At 47.6% G+C, this 17554-nt stretch overlaps 1 protein-coding gene across 1 annotated transcript in view; it reads left to right on the plus strand.

The window, feature by feature from the left end:
* smad7 (SMAD family member 7) overlaps positions 1–17554 on the plus strand; it is a 60841-nt gene that overhangs the window by 1685 nt on the left and 41602 nt on the right. The window contains exons 2-3 of the mRNA XM_014138836.2: positions 1180–1233; positions 16159–16230. Of these exons, the coding sequence (XP_013994311.1) occupies positions 1180–1233; positions 16159–16230 (126 nt within the window). The remainder of the gene's footprint in view (positions 1–1179; positions 1234–16158; positions 16231–17554) is intronic.

Below are 17554 nucleotides of genomic sequence, written 5' to 3' on the forward strand. Positions count from 1 at the left end.
CCGGTTGTATCAATTGCAACGCTATAGGTCAGACTTGGTTGGTATGACGTTTTAGCAGCACAACCGTTAGCATAATCACTATTTCCTTAAGGTTAGATGTATAATTATTCTATCTAGGATATGGGAAATGATTTAACATTTGCTTTGAAGGGCCCCTCACAAATCAAAACAGTTGCAATTATATTATGGCTTTATTATTTATAGTGAGCGGTAGACATATTTTATTGGTGTGGCCAAGCTTTTTTTTTACTATGAAAATCAGTTAACAACAAAGTATTATTTACAATGACGGCCTAGGAACAGCGGGATATTTGCCTTTTTTAGGGCCAGATTGACAGACTTTTAGCTTGTCAGTTTAGGGATTCGATCTGGCAACCTTTCAGGTTACTGGCCCAACGCTCTAACAACTAGGCGACCTGCTGCCCCTAGTTTGGCCTAGTTATTGTTTTTATTTATAGATTTGTTTGCTTTTATATAAAAATTGAAAAGTTTAGAAATAATTTTCTAAACTGCAGGGGGATCTTGCTCTTATTTTGTAGGTTTCCTATACCATTATGTTCTGTAGAATGCATATATTAAATCCCTCTTGTACAGTATATTCAAATCTAGATGTGGAGTATTTGAACAAGGATGGCTTCAAACCTTTATAGGAAGTAGTCAGGAGCGCGTCTTGTCACATGAAAAGTACATTTATTTGATTGAACGTGACCATCTTTTCATGTAAGGCTACTTGTAATAACAAAGAAGATGCACAATATTCAACTCAATTTTAAATTTCCTATCCTTGACCTCCAAGTATCTTGTTGTATTTGACAGTCAGTCTGGACCAAGTTAGTTTGCTTGCAGCCAGGCAGCGATTCCGATTGGAGTGTCCTGTTGTGGTGTGAGCAAAGAGGCCCGTATCTCCCACAGCCGGAGTCGGAGCCTAGTCAGATAGTCGCCTAGAGGCTGGCGCCAGGCGCGCTCTGTTTATCTCCTCGTCAGATATCAAGGCAATCGCCGCATGGCTGCCTCGCTGCCTGCCCTGCCTCCAACCCCCACTGATAATACAAACACTTTTCCAAAAAGAATGCCAACTGTTATCATACGTTTCATCTTTCCCTGGACGCTTTTTCTCATGCTCTGTTTTGCTCTGTCTTTTCTCTCTCTCTTCTGTCTATTTCTTTCTTTTCATTTCAGAGTCCCCCCCTCCTCCTTATTCCCGATATCCAATGGACTTTCTTAAACCAGCCGGTGAGTTCTGTTTTATTGTTCTCATGAATGTTAAGGTTTTTGGGGTTTGTATTTTTTCAGCATATGATTTTCCACGGTCATACACTTGAAATCAATACAAGTTAATATATATATATATATATATATATATATATATATATATATATATATATATATTTTTTTTTTATATATATATATAGTTATTCACCATTTGTGAAAAATATAACTGTATATTATAAAGTTTATAACAATGTTATTACAACAAAGTTTATATCAACATTATTACAACAACATTACACTTTTGCCTGGTAATTTCTAAATACTTCTGTGAGGATATGGAAATGTTTGATTTATGGTGCTAGTCAGACTGAGAGAGGACTGTCTGGGCAGCGCCAGGGCCGACCAGGGCCCTTTAATAGAATGGCGGGTAGCCAAGGCCAGGGCCCATTCCAGGCTGGCACCAGCTCTGCAGTGGTTGTCTGTCTGCACAAACTTTTGTCCGGAGGGGGTGACCTAGCAGGACAGATAAACAGTATTGGCACCAGAGGAGAGAGAGGAGACACACACAGGAGGTAACATATACACACACATGCAGGACACACATACGTGTGTGTGTGTGTGTGTGTGTGTGTGTGTGTGTGTGTGTGTGTGTGTGTGTGTGTGTGTATGAAGGGGTGGTGCCGTCTGCAGGGAGGGGAGAGAGCTTATGGGAAATGTGGATCACAAACACAAGGGGAAAAACAGAAAGATTTATGGAGCCATGTTTTATCTGTTGAATGAATCTGACTGTAGATTATGGCTGAGGGTTGGGAGTGTCACACTGCTGTGTGTGTGTGTGTGTGTGTGTGTGTGTGTGTGTGTGTGTGTGTGTGTGTGTGTGTGTGTGTGTGTGTGTGTGCGTGCGTGCGTGCGTGCGTGCGTGCGTGCGTGCGTGCGCGCGCGTGCGTGCGTAGAGCTTTTGTGTGTTCATGCAAGCCTGTCATTAGGTCTGTGAGCCATTTTAGAAGGAAGTCTATTATCTGAAATATATATATATATAGAAGTATTTGTCTGCCAAAAAGGGAAGTTGGACGATTAAACTGCTGTGTTTGCAGCTATAGACAATCATGAGACTCATCCAAGTCTCTAATATGGGCAGATAGATGTTTATTTATTTTATTTAACTAAGCAAGTCAGTTAAGAACAAATTCTTATTTTCAATGACGGCCTAGGAACAGTGGGTTAACTGCCTTGTTCAGGGGCAGAACGACAGATTTGTACCTTATCAGCTCAGGGATTCAATCTAGCAACCTTTCGGTTACTAGTCCAACGCTCTAACCACTAGGCTACCTGCCACCCTCTCATGTCTATGTTAAACTTTAGATACATATGATACATGGTGATCATCATTTTAGTGGTGCAGCGGTCTAAGGCACTGCATCTCGGTGTTAGAGGCGTCACTACAGACACCCTGGTTCGAATCCAGGCTGTATCACAACCGGCCATGATTGGGAGTCCCATAGGGTGGTGGACAATTGGCCCAGCGTCGTCCGGGTTTGGCCGATGTAGGCCGTCATTGTAAATAAGAATTTGTTCTTAATTGACTTGCCTAGTTAAATAAAGGTTAAAAAAATGACAGAAATATCATAATTGAATAGATAGTGAATGAAGAGAAGAGGGAAAGTTAAGCGAGGACCAGCTACTGAAGTTAGTTGAAGTGTTTTGATGGCGGCTGTGAGTCACTCCTTTATGAATCAGACAGTTTTGGGGTTTCCTGCATGACTTTGACCAGACCGCACAGAGAGAACGTCCCCTATTTCCTGTATAGTGCAATACTTTTGACTTTGCCTTTTTCAAAAACAGTGAACTATATAGGGAATAGGGTGGAATTTGTGACAGACCTAACTTCCCAGGGACTTCACCGCTGGGTCTGCTCTCTGGACTGGGTCTAGCTGAGTAGGATGACATGGTTAGGGAGGCAGCTTCCTGCGAGGCTAGCTGGGTAGGATGACATGGTTAGGGAGGCAGCTTCCTGCGAGGCTAGCTGGGTAGGATGACATGGTTAGGGAGGCAGCTTCCTGCGAGGCTAGCTGGGTAGGATGACATGGTTAGGGAGGCAGCTTCCTGCGAGGCTAGCTGGGTAGGATGACATGGTTAGGGAGGCAGCTTCCTGCGAGGCTAGCTGGGTAGGATGACATGGTTAGGGAGGCAGCTTCCTGCGAGGCTAGCTGGGTAGGATGACATGGTTAGGGAGGCAGCTTCCTGCGAGGCTAGCTGAGTAGGATGACATGGTTAGGGAGGCATCTTCCTGTGAGGCTAACTGGGTAGGATGACATGGTTAGGGAGGCATCTTCCTGCGAGGCTAGCTGAGTAGGATGACATGGTTAGGGAGGCATCTTCCTGCGAGGCTAGCTGGGTAGGATGACATGGTTAGGGGAGGCATCTTCCTGCGAGGCTAGCTGAGTAGGATGACATGGTTAGGGGAGGCAGCTTCCTGCGAGGCTAGCTGGGTAGGATGACATGGTTAGGGAGGCAGCTTCCTGCGAGGCTAACTGGGTAGGATGACATGGTTAGGGAGGCATCTTCCTGCGAGGCTAGCTGGGTAGGATGACATGGTTAGGGAGGCAGCTCCCTGCGAGGCTAGCTGGGTAGGATGACATGGTTAGGGAGGCAGCTTCCTGCGAGGCTAGCTGAGTAGGATGACATGGTTAGGGAGGAAGCTTCCTGCGAGGCTAGCTGAGTAGGATGACATGGTTAGGGAGGCAGCTTCCTGCGAGGCTAGCTGGGTAGGATGACATGGTTAGGGAGGCAGCTTCCTGCGAGGCTAGCTGGGTAGGATGACATGGTTAGGGAGGCAGCTTCCTGCGAGGCTAACTGGGTAGGATGACATGGTTAGGGAGGAACCTTCCTGCGAGGCTAGCTGGGTAGGATGACATGGTTAGGGAGGCAGCTTCCTGCGAGGCTAACTGGGTAGGATGACATGGTTAGGGAGGCAGCTTCCTGCGAGGCTAACTGGGTAGGATGACATGGTTAGGGAGGCAGCTTCCTGCGAGGCTAGCTGGGTAGGATGACATGGTTAGGGAGGCAGCTTCCTGCGAGGCTAGCTGGGTAGGATGACATGGTTAGGGAGGAAGCTTCCTGCGAGGCTAGCTGGGTAGGATGACATGGTTAGGGAGGCAGCTTCCTGCGAGGCTAGCTGGGTAGGATGACATGGTTAGGGAGGCAGCTTCCTGCGAGGCTAGCTGGGTAGGATGACATGGTTAGGGAGGCAGCTTCCTGCGAGGCTAACTGGGTAGGATGACATGGTTAGGGAGGCAGCTTCCTGCGAGGCTAGCTGGGTAGGATGACATGGTTAGGGAGGCAGCTTCCTGCGAGGCTAGCTTGGTAGGATGACATGGTTAGGGAGGCAGCTTCCTGCGAGGCTAACTGGGTAGTATGACATGGTTAGGGAGGCAGCTTCCTGCGAGGCTAACTGGGTAGGATGACATGGTTAGGGAGGCAGCTTCCTGCGAGGCTAGCTGGGTAGGATGACATGGTTAGGGAGGCAGCTTCCTGCGAGGCTTCACTAATGTCTACTACACTTCAACTTGTCTTTTTGGAGTGCCGCTTCCACTGAGTGATGTGAACGAATGAGTCAAGTCCCAGCGCGCATGTGTGCATGCACGCACGCACGCACACACACACACACACACACACTCTAGTCTCCTCTGGTCGTGGTGAGGTGAAAAGAAGAAAGAGAGATGGAGGAAGACAGAAAGGAAGACACCGAGAGGGAAGAAAGACGCAGAGAGAGAGGGAGGAAAGGAAGACAGAGAGAGAGGGAAGAAAGACGCAGAGAGAGGGAGGAAAGGAAGACAGAGAGAGAGGGAGGAAAGGAAGACAGAGAGAGAGGGAAGAAAGGAAGACAGAGAGAGAGGGAGGAAAGGAAGACAGAGAGAGAGGGAGGAAAGGAAGACAGAGAGAGAGGGAGGAAAGGAAGACAGAGAGAGGGAAGAAAGGAAGACAGACAGAGAGGGAGGAAAGGAAGACAGAGAGAGAGGGAGGAAAGGAAGACAGAGAGAGAGGGAGGAAAGGAAGACAGAGAGAGAGGGAAGAAAGGAAGACAGAGAGAGAGGGAAGAAAGACGCAGAGAGAGGGAGGAAAGGAAGACAGAGAGAGGGGGAGGAAAGGAAGACAGAGAGAGAGGGAGGAAAGGAAGACAGAGAGAGGGGGAGGAAAGGAAGACAGAGAGAGAGGGAGGAAAGGAAGACAGAGAGAGGGAAGAAAGGAAGACAGAGAGAGGGAAGAAAGGAAGACAGAGAGAGAGGGAAGAAAGGAAGACAGAGAGAGAGGGAGGAAAGGAAGACAGAGAGAGAGGGAAGAAAGGAAGACAGAGAGAGAGGGAGGAAAGGAAGACAGAGAGAGAGGGAGGAAAGGAAGACAGAGAGAGAGGGAAGAAAGGAAGACAGAGAGAGAGGGAGGAAAGGAAGACAGAGAGAGAGGGAGGAAAGGAAGACAGAGAGAGGGAAGAAAGGAAGACAGACAGAGAGGGAGGAAAGGAAGACAGAGAGAGAGGGAGGAAAGGAAGACAGAGAGAGAGGGAGGAAAGGAAGACAGAGAGAGAGGGAGGAAAGGAAGACAGAGAGAGGGAAGAAAGGAAGACAGACAGAGAGGGAGGAAAGGAAGACAGAGAGAGAGGGAGGAAAGGAAGACAGAGAGAGAGGGAGGAAAGGAAGACAGAGAGAGAGGGAAGAAAGGAAGACAGAGAGAGAGGGAAGAAAGACGCAGAGAGAGGGAGGAAAGGAAGACAGAGAGAGGGGGAGGAAAGGAAGACAGAGAGAGAGGGAGGAAAGGAAGACAGAGAGAGGGGGAGGAAAGGAAGACAGAGAGAGAGGGAGGAAAGGAAGACAGAGAGAGAGGGAAGAAAGGAAGACAGAGAGAGGGAAGAAAGGAAGACAGAGAGAGAGGGAAGAAAGGAAGACAGAGAGAGAGGGAGGAAAGGAAGACAGAGAGAGAGGGAAGAAAGGAAGACAGAGAGAGAGGGAGGAAAGGAAGACAGAGAGAGAGGGAGGAAAGGAAGACAGAGAGAGAGGGAAGAAAGGAAGACAGAGAGAGAGGGAGGAAAGGAAGACAGAGAGAGAGGGAGGAAAGGAAGACAGAGAGAGAGGGAGGAAAGGAAGACAGAGAGAGGGAAGAAAGGAAGACAGACAGAGAGGGAGGAAAGGAAGACAGAGAGAGAGGGAGGAAAGGAAGACAGAGAGAGAGGGAGGAAAGGAAGACAGAGAGAGAGGGAAGAAAGGAAGACAGAGAGAGAGGGAAGAAAGGAAGACAGAGAGAGAGGGAGGAAAGGAAGACAGAGAGAGAGGGAGGAAAGGAAGACCGAGAGAGAGGGAGGAAAGGAAGACAGAGAGAGAGGGAAGAAAGGAAGACAGAGAGAGAGGGAGGAAAGGAAGACAGAGAGAGAGGGAAGAAAGGAAGACAGAGAGAGAGGGAAGAAAGGAAGACAGACAGAGAGGGAGGAAAGGAAGACAGAGAGAGAGGGAGGAAAGGAAGACAGAGAGAGAGGGAAGAAAGGAAGACAGAGAGAGAGGGAAGAAAGGAAGACAGAGAGAGAGGGAGGAAAGGAAGACAGAGAGAAGGAGGAAAGGAAGACAGAGAGAAGGAGGAAAGGTCCAGGGCAGAGTTCCCCCCCCTAGAGCAGAGAAGGAGAAAATATCTTTCATTGAACAGAGGGAAAGAAAGGAGAAAGTATATTTCATTGAACAGAGGGAAAGAAAGGAGAGGAAGGCATGTGCAGCTGGGATTCTTGGAGGGTTCAGTCTAAGACAATAGAGACTAGAGAGAGGACAGATATTAATAGGACAATGGAGTGGAGTGTGGCTGGGCTGCAGAGGGAGATTCACACACACATAGAGGAGAGGAGTCAGACTATATAGAACTAGAGGAGAGGAGTCAGACTATATAGAACTAGAGGAGAGGAGTCAGACTATATAGAACTAGAGGAGAGGTGTCAGACTATATAGAACTAGAGGAGAGGAGTCAGACTATATAGAACTAGAGGAGAGGAGTCAGACTATATAGAACTAGAGGAGAGGAGTCAGACTATATAGAACTAGAGGAGAGGAGTCAGACTATATAGAACTAGAGGAGAGGAGTCAGACTATATAGAACTAGAGGAGAGGAGTCAGACTATATAGAACTAGAGGAGAGGAGTCAGACTATATAGAACTAGAGGAGAGGAGTCAGACTATATAGAACTAGAGGAGAGGAGTCAGACTATATAGAACTAGAGGAGAGGTGTCAGACTATATAGAACTAGAGGAGAGGAGTCAGACTATATAGAACTAGAGGAGAGGAGTCAGACTATATAGAACTAGAGGAGAGGTGTCAGACTATATAGAACTAGAGGAGAGGAGTCAGACTATATAGAACTAGAGGAGAGGTGTCAGACTATATAGAACTAGAGGAGAGGAGTCAGACTATATAGAACTAGAGGAGAGGAGTCAGACTATATAGAACTAGAGGAGAGGAGTCAGACTATATAGAACTAGAGGAGAGGAGTCAGACTATATAGAACTAGAGGAGAGGAGTCAGACTATATAGAACTAGAGGAGAGGAGTCAGACTATATAGAACTAGAGGAGAGGAGTCAGACTATATAGAACTAGAGGAGAGGAGTCAGACTATATAGAACTAGAGGAGAGGAGTCAGACTATATAGAACTAGAGGAGAGGAGTCAGACTATATAGAACTAGAGGAGAGGAGTCAGACTATATAGAACTAGAGGAGAGGAGTCAGACTATATAGAACTAGAGGAGAGGAGTCAGACTATATAGAACTAGAGGAGAGGAGTCAGACTATATAGAACTAGAGGAGAGGAGTCAGACTATATAGAACTAGAGGAGAGGAGTCAGACTATATAGAACTAGAGGAGAGGAGTCAGACTATATAGAACTAGAGGAGAGGAGTCAGACTATATAGAACTAGAGGAGAGGAGTCAGACTATATAGAACTAGAGGAGAGGAGTCAGACTATATAGAACTAGAGGAGAGGAGTCAGACTATATAGAACTAGAGGAGAGGGGTCAGACTATATAGAACTAGAGGAGAGGAGTCAGACTATATAGAACTAGAGGAGAGGTGTCAGACTATATAGAACTAGAGGAGAGGAGTCAGACTATATAGAACTAGAGGAGAGGAGTCAGACTATATAGAACTAGAGGAGAGGAGTCAGACTATATAGAACTAGAGGAGAGGAGTCAGACTATATAGAACTAGAGGAGAGGAGTCAGACTATATAGAACTAGAGGAGAGGAGTCAGACTGATGGCTCCCTTGGCTCAGAGGGAATACCTCTGTCTGTCTGTCAGGCATCTGTACACTTCAGTCCTTGTGTGTTTGTCCTCTGTAGCTCTTTTTAATCCTCTGACTCCTCACCACAGTGTTCCACTGGCCACATTGCCATGCTAACAACTCTGACCCCTCACCACAGTGTTCCACTAGCCATATTACCATGCTAACATCTCTGACTCCTCACCACAGTGTTCCACTAGCCATATTACCATGCTAACATCTCTGACTCCTCACCACAGTGTTCCACTGGCCACATTACCATGCTAACAACTCTGACCCCTCACCACAGTGTTCCACTAGCCAGATTACCATGCTAACATCTCTGACTCCTCACCACAGTGTTCCACTGGCCATATTACCATGCTAACATCTCTGACTCCTCACCACAGTGTTCCACTGGCCATATTACAATGCTAACATCTCTGACTCCTCACCACAGTGTTCCACTGGCCATATTACCAAGCTAACATCTCTGACTCCTCACCACAGTGTTCCACTGGCCATATTACAATGCTAACATCTCTGACTCCTCACCACAGTGTTCCACTGGCCATATTACAATGCTAACATCTCTGACTCCTCACCACAGTGTTCCACTGGCCATATTACAATGCTAACATCTCTGACTCCTCACCACAGTGTTCCACTGGCCATATTACCAAGCTAACATCTCTGACTCCTCACCACAGTGTTCCACTGGCCATATTACAATGCTAACATCTCTGACTCCTCACCACAGTGTTCCACTGGCCATATTACAATGCTAACATCTCTGACTCCTCACCACAGTGTTCCACTGGCCATATTACCATGCTAACATCTCTGACTCCTCACCACAGTGTTCCACTGGCCATATTACAATGCTAACATCTCTGACTCCTCACCACAGTGTTCCACTGGCCACATTACAATGCTAACATCTCTGACTCCTCACCACAGTGTTCCACTGGCCATATTACCATGCTAACATCTCTGACTCCTCACCACAGTGTTCCACTGGCCATATTACCATGCTAACATCTCTGACTCCTCACCACAGTGTTCCACTGGCCATATTACAATGCTAACATCTCTGACTCCTCACCACAGTGTTCCACTGGCCATATTACCAAGCTAACATCTCTGACTCCTCACCACAGTGTTCCACTGGCCATATTACCAAGCTAACATCTCTGACTCCTCACCACAGTGTTCCACTGGCCATATTACCAAGCTAACATCTCTGACTCCTCACCACAGTGTTCCACTGGCCATATTACCATGCTAACATCTCTGACTCCTCACCACAGTGTTCCACTGGCCATATTACAATGCTAACATCTCTGACTCCTCACCACAGTGTTCCACTGGCCATATTACCATGCTAACATCTCTGACTCCTCACCACAGTGTTCCACTGGCCATATTACCAAGCTAACATCTCTGACTCCTCACCACAGTGTTCCACTGGCCATATTACCAAGCTAACATCTCTGACTCCTCACCACAGTGTTCCACTGGCCATATTACCATGCTAACATCTCTGACTCCTCACCACAGTGTTCCACTGGCCATATTACCAAGCTAACATCTCTGACCCCTCACCACAGTGTTCCACTGGCCATATTACAATGCTAACATCTCTGACTCCTCACCACAGTGTTCCACTGGCCATATTACCAAGCTAACATCTCTGACTCCTCACCACAGTGTTCCACTGGCCATATTACCAAGCTAACATCTCTGACTCCTCACCACAGTGTTCCACTGGCCATATTACCATGCTAACATCTCTGACTCCTCACCACAGTGTTCCACTGGCCACATTATCAAGTGGATTACATGGTGGTTGGGTCTTCGTAGCAATGCTGTGTCTCGTCACTCACAATAGGTGGAATACTCCAGGGTTCCTGTCCCACAACACCTGCATATATAACACATAGTATATATTATCGATGATGACAGGAATAGCTGTGAAGTAGAAAGAGGTTTTTCTCTGCCTGCCCTTGGGTTCTATAGTGTGTGTATGTCAACTTTGACTCCCCTGGGGTTAAGAGCATGATCTTGTAAGGCCCTTGTAAGTGTCTTTGACCAGCAGAACCAAGTACTGAACATGTAGAACAAGGACAAGGATCCATTCGAGAGACAGACAGACAGACAGACAGACAGACAGACAGACAGACAGACAGACAGACAGACAGACAGACAGACAGACAGACAGACAGACAGACCTTACTGGACCCAGAGCTGGTCGTTCGCTGGTCAAGTTCAACAGACAGACTGACTGAATGACTGCCACGTCAAGGGCACTACAGATCAGAGTGTGTGTGGACAGTTAGCCAACAGGACATGGGATTAATAATCACTTCATATTAATACGAGTCAATAATAAGGGTTTAGTAGTTCATTGATGTTTCCAATGTCTGAAGTTTATGACTATATTATATAATCATTCAGCTATAAAAACAGCAAGGGGAGTCAGACTTATGTTTCAGTTTGTGTTGCTGAATGCGTAAATCTAAACAAAAGAGCTTGAGAGTGTTTGTGGGAGAGAGAGACGAGAGAGGGGGGGTTCTGTATGGAACAGGAATCAGATGTACATGCCAGTCTGTCTCTCCACGGTCATTATCAAAGCTGCCATGGTAATACGCTAGTTTGTTTTAGCTCCCTGGAAAATGAATCATACAGTGTTTGAAGCTGCTGCCTACCACGCTCTCTCTCTTTTTGTCTCTCTCCCCCCTCCATCTCTCTCTCTCTCCCTCCCCCTCTCTCTTTTTGTCTCTCTCCCCCCCTCCATCTCTCTCTCTCCCTCCCCCTCTCTCTTTTGTCTCTCTCCCCCCTCCATCTCCCTCTCTCCCTCCCCCTCTTTTTGTCTCTCTCTCCCCTCCATCTCTCTCTCTCCCTCCCCATCTCTCTCTTTTTGTCTCTCCCCCCCCTCCTTCTCTCTCTCTCCCCTCCCTCTCTCTCTTTTTGTTTCTCTCTCTCTCCCCCTCCATCTCCCTCTCTCTGTCTCTCTGTTACTTACTTTAATAATTAAATCACTCTATTCACCACTTTCTCAAACTCTTCCTCCATATTTTCTGTTTCTTTCTGTTTTACACGGCCCCCCCTCTCTCACTCTCCCTCTTTATCCATCACTCTCTCTGACTGAATCTTCCAGGTCTTGGGTCTGGACGAGCTCCACCTCAGGCCTGTGGTCAGTGAACCGTGCCCAGGAAACCAGGCCTGCCTCCTGGACAGCCATGAAAGAGAGGCAGGCTGCATCACCGTGGCCCTGCATCTCTTTAGGTTGACCACAGTACCGGGGCTGGTCCCAGATATGTTGGTGCTGTCTTTCCAACTACTGGTCATTCATGAGTTGGCAAGACAGCACAGTCAGATCTGGAACCAGGCTAGAATCCTGTCTCTAATTTGTAGGCAGTAATGCTAGTAGTCTTGCATTGCCTAATGGGGCTCTGGTGATGGAAGGTGTAGGACAGAGTCTGTTGACATGTATAGAATGGAATGTATCATTACTGAATACCAGCCAGTCAGCCAGTCAGTCAGCCAGTCAGTCAGCCACACACAGAGACAGAGATGGAGCACAACCAGTCAGCTAGACACTGAGACACTGCCCAGCCAGCAGGCCAGTCAGTCAGTCAGTCAGTCAGCCAGTCAGAGACTGAGCATAGCCAGCGATAGTCAGTAGCACACTCCTCTTTCCTCTCCTTCCCTCCCCTAACCCCCTTTGACAGAGTCCTACTGATCCTAGAGAGCCTGAGACTTCACGGACTTACAGTCTACATATTGGAAAAGCTTCATGACTGGATCTGATGTGACAGTAGTAGTTGTCTTATAGAGGAGTAATAATACTACATAGAGGAGTTAATACACTACATAGAGGAGTTAATACACTACATAGAGGAGTTAATACACTACATAGAGGAGTTAATACACTACATAGAGGAGTTAATACACTACATAGAGGAGTTATAAACACTACATAGAGGAGTTATATACACTACATAGAGGAGTTATATACACTACATAGAGGAGTTATATACACTACATAGAGGAGTTAATACACTACATGGAGGAGTAATAATACTACAGAGTTATAAACACTACATAGAGGAGTTAATAAACTACATAGAGGAGTTATAATACTACATAGAGGAGTTAATACACTACATGGAGGAGTAATAATACTACATAGAAGAGTTATAATACTGCATGGAGGAGTAATAATACTACATAGAGTTATATACACTACATAGAGGAGTTATAATACTACATAGAGGAGTAATAAACACTACATAGAGGAGTTATATACACTACATGGAGGAGTTATAATACTACATAGAGGAGTTATAAACACTACATAGAGGAGTAATAATACTACATAGAGGCGTTAATACACTACATGGATGAGTAATAATTCTACATAGAAGAGTTATAATACTACATAGAGGAGTTATAAACACTACATAGAGGAGTTATAAACACTACATAGAAGAGTTATAATACTACATAGAGGAGTAATAATACTACATAGAGGAGGTATAATACTACATAGAGGAGTTATAAAATCTACATAGAGTTATAACACTACATAGAGGAGTTAATACACTACTTAGAGGAGTTATAAGCACTACATAGAAGATCAATTACACATATCCCTCGCTGCTACGTCTCCTATTGGTGGCATCACTATTAGATCACAGGGGGTTAATCTCAGCAGGGATGGGGGTTTAATCTCAGCAGGGACTGGGGTCTAATCTCAGCAGGGACTGGGGGTTAATCTCAGCAGGGACTGGGGGTTAATCTCAACAGGGACTGGGGGTTAATCTCTGCAGGGATGGGGTGTTAATCTCAACAGGGACGGGGTGTTAATCTCAACAGGGACGGGGGGTTAATCTCAACAGGGACGGGGGGTTCATCTCAGCAGGGACGGGGGTTTAATCTCAGCAGGGACTGGGGTCTAATCTCAGCAGGGACGGGGGATAATCTCAACAGGGACTGGGGGTTAATCTCAGCAGGGACTGGGGGTTAATCTCAGCAGGGACTGGGGGTTAATCTCTGCAGGGACTGGGGTGTTAATCTCAACAGGGACTGGGTGTTAATCTCAACAGGGACGGGGGGTTAATCTCAACAGGTACTGGGGGTTAATCTCAGCAGGTACTGGGGGATTAATCTCAGCAGGTACTGGGGGTTAATCTCAGCAGGGACTGGGGGTTAATCTCAGCAGGGACTGGGGGTTAATCTCAACAGGGACTGGGGGTTAATCTCAGCAGGGACGGGGGTTAATCTCAGCAGGTACTGTCTCAACAGGGACTGGGGGTTAATCTCAACAGGGACTGGGGGTTAATCTCAGCAGGTACTGGGGGTTAATCTCAGCAGGTACTGGGGGTTAATCTCAGCAGGTACTGGGGGTTAATCTCAGCAGGGACAGGGGGTTAATCTCAGCAGGGACAGAGGGCACCAACGGAGACAGGGGAGGAGAGGGAGAGAGAGTTTCCTCTGTCAGTTAGCATGCCATTAAGAAAATTTACTGAACACAGTTTTCAAGGCTGGGGCTATTTCCTGTCTCACTCATTGTTTTGGGGTTGATGGAGTGCATCCTGCTAACCTGTATATTTCTATTAGAGACTAGCTCTGATACACTGTCTGCCTCCCACATGACACACTATTCCATATGTAGTGCACTAGTTTTGACCAGGGCCTATAGGGAGTCCCATAGGGCTCTGGTCGAAGGTAGTCTATTTATAGGGAATAGGGTGCCATTTTGGGACGGAACAAGGCTCTGATATGTAAAGTAGTGTTAGGATACAGTGGAGCCAGACATGTTTTTCAGGGCAAAGCCTTTTTTCCCTCCAAGCCAGTCATTTATTTATTCTGGGCCTCTCTCTGAGACATTTGGAAGAAAAAGGGAAACGTGATTGCGTTGGAAGGGTTTGGTTGGTTTTCCGGGGTTGGGACTGGGAGAACTAACAGAGCTGCTGTGGGTTTTATGTGGTGTGTTGAGACCTGCCAGGTCCTGCTGTCAGAGCCTCTGCCAGCCAGCAACTCTCTCTACCTCTCTCTCTCCATCTCTCTCTCCCTCCACCAACATGGCCGCTCTAGTTGTCTCTCTGAGGAGAGACTGCTGAGGATTATGGGATTAGTCGTGGTTTGTGTTGGGGGCCTTCCCCTTTAGTTCTCAGTACTATTCATACTCTCTGTTGGAGGGCTGTTAAGACTTGATGTGTGGCGATACTTCTGTCTCTTCTTGGTGGTATGGTATATTTGATGTTATTTCACCAGAAAGAAGAGCAGTGAGATACACTACATGGCCAAAAGTATGTGGACACCTGCTCGTCGAACATCTCATTCCAAAATCATGGGCATTAATATGGAGTTGGTCCCCCCTTTGCTGCTATAACAACCTCCAGTCTTCTGGGAAGGCTTTCCACTAGATATTGGAACATTGCTGCGGAGACTTGCTTCCATTCAGCCACAAGAGCATTAGTGAGGTCGGGCACTGATGTTGGGTCGATTAGGCCTGGCTCACAGTCGCCGTTCCAATTCATCCCAAAGGTGTTCGATGTGGTTGAGGTCAGGGCTCTGTGCAGGCCAGTCAAGTTCTTCCACACCGATCTCAACAAACTCGCTTTGTGCACGGGGGCATTCTCATGCTGAAACAGGAAAGGGCCTTCCCCAAACTGTTCCCACAAAGCGTTAAGATTTCCCTTCCCTGGAACTAAGGGGCCTAGCCCGAACCATGAAAACAGCCTCAGACCATTATTCCTCCTCCACCAAACTTTACAGTTGGCCCTATGCATTGATTAGTCCGTTTGACTGCCAGTTGGTGAAGCATGATTCATCTCTCCAGAGAACGTGTTTCCACTGCTCCCGAGTCCAATGGCGACGAGCTTTACACCACTCCAGCCAACGCTTGGCATTACGTATGGTAATCTTAGGCTTGTGTGCGGCTGCTCGGCCATGGAAACCCATTTCATGAAGCTCCCTATTGTGCTGACGTTGCTTCCAGAGGCAGTTTGGAACTCGGTAGTGAGTGATGTAACCGAGGACAATTTTTACGCGATTCAGCACTCGGCGGTCCTGTTCTGTGAGTTTGTGTGGCCTACCACTTCACGGCTGAGCTATTGTTGCTCCTAGACGTTTCCACTTCACAATAACAGCACTTACAGTTGACCAGGGCAGCTCTAGCAGGGCAGAAATTTGATGAACTGACTTGTTGGAAAGGTGGCATCCTATGACAGTGCCACGTTGAAAGTCACTGAGCTCTTCAGTAAGGCCATTCTACTGCCAATGTTTGTCTATGGAGATTGCATGGCTGTGTGCTCGATTTTATACACCTGTCAGCAATTGGTGTAGCTGAAATAGTCAAATCCACTAATTTGAAGGGGTGTCCACATACTGCTGTAAATATAATGTAGGTAGTGAGTTAGCAGTAGTGTCTGTGGATCTGTGAGGTTAGTGCTTCTGGCTAGCTGTTTGAACTGACGGAAAGACTCCCAGGCCTCAGTGGTCCAGTGGGTCTTCATTTAGCCCGTGTGATTGACAGCTCTCACAGCTGCTCTCTGCTCAAACTGTGGTTGGTCTTTCATTCTAACACACAGTCTTTTACCTCTGTCTCTCTCTCCCCTTCTCTCACACTCCCTCCTTCTTTCCGTTCAGATTCTCCAGACTCGGGGCCTTCATCCACAGAGACTGGAGGAACTACCTACTCGGCCCCTGTGGGGCTCTCAGGTAAGACGCAAGGCCATGGTTTTAATTGATCTCTCTCACTCTTTCTGTTGCTCTCTCTTTCTGTCTCCCACCCTCCCTCTGTCATGATGCTCTGGCTAGCTGGAGGGGCCCCCATCCTCCCTCTGTCACGATGCTCTGGCTAGCTGGAGGGGCCACCACCCACCCTCTGTCACGATGCTCTGGCTAGCTGGAGGGGCCCCCATCCTCCCTCTGTCACGATGCTCTGGCTAGCTGGAGGGGCCCCCATCCTCCCTCTGTCACAATGCTCTGGCTAGCTGGAGGGGCCACCACCCTCCCTCTGTCACGATGCTCTGGCTAGCTGGAGGGGCCCCCATCCTCCCTCTGTCATGATGCTCTGGCTAGCTGGAGGGGCCCCCACCCTCCCTCTGTCATGATGCTCTGGCTAGCTGGAGGGGCCACCACCCACCCTCTGTCACGATGCTCTGGCTAGCTGGAGGGGCCACCACCCTCCCTCTGTCATGATGCTCTGGCTAGCTGGAGGGGCCACCACCCTCCCTCTGTCACGATGCTCTGGCTAGCTGGAGGGGCCACCACCCTCCCTCTGTCACGATGCTCTGGCTAGCTGGAGGGGCCCCCATACCTCCCTCTGTCATGATGCTCTGGCTAGCTGGAGGGGCCACCACCCTATCTCTGTCACGATGCTCTGGCTAGCTGGAGGGGCCCCCACCCTCCCTCGGTCATGATGCTCTCGCTAGCTGGAGGGGTCCCGTCATGATCTCTGGCCCCTTCTTCCTCTCTTAGCTGTAATAAAGGAAGGAAGGCATGAATTCCTCCTCTTCTCCTTTCCTTCTGTTTCCTCTCTGTTTTGTTTGATGTAATCCAAACAGACAACGCTGCTTGCGATAGAGAGCACCGGCTAGTTTGTGTGTGTGTGTGTGTGTGTGTGTGTGTGTGTGTGTGTGTGTGTGTGTGTGTGTGTGTGTGTGTGTGTGTGTGTGTGTGTGTGTGTGTGTGTGTGTGTGTGTGTGTGTGTGTGTGTGTGTGTGTTTGCGCTTTTCATGGTTTTGCGTTGGATGAGGATCTGAGCTGAGACGTTTCCGTGTGTTTCTTGTGAGGCGGTAATCATGGCGGTAATCATGGCTGTAATCATGGCGGTAATCATGGCGGTAATCATGGCGGTAATCATGGCGGTAATCATGGCTGTAATCATGGCGGTAATCATGGCGGTAATCATGGCGGTAATCATGGCGGTAATCATGGCGGTAATCATGGCGGTAATCATGGCGGTAATCATGGCGGTAATCATGGCGGTAATCATAGCGGTAATCATGGCTGTAATCATGGCGGTAATCATGGCGGTAAT

This window comes from Salmo salar, chromosome ssa13 (assembly GCF_905237065.1).
Source record: "Salmo salar chromosome ssa13, Ssal_v3.1, whole genome shotgun sequence".
Taxonomy (NCBI): domain Eukaryota; kingdom Metazoa; phylum Chordata; class Actinopteri; order Salmoniformes; family Salmonidae; genus Salmo; species Salmo salar.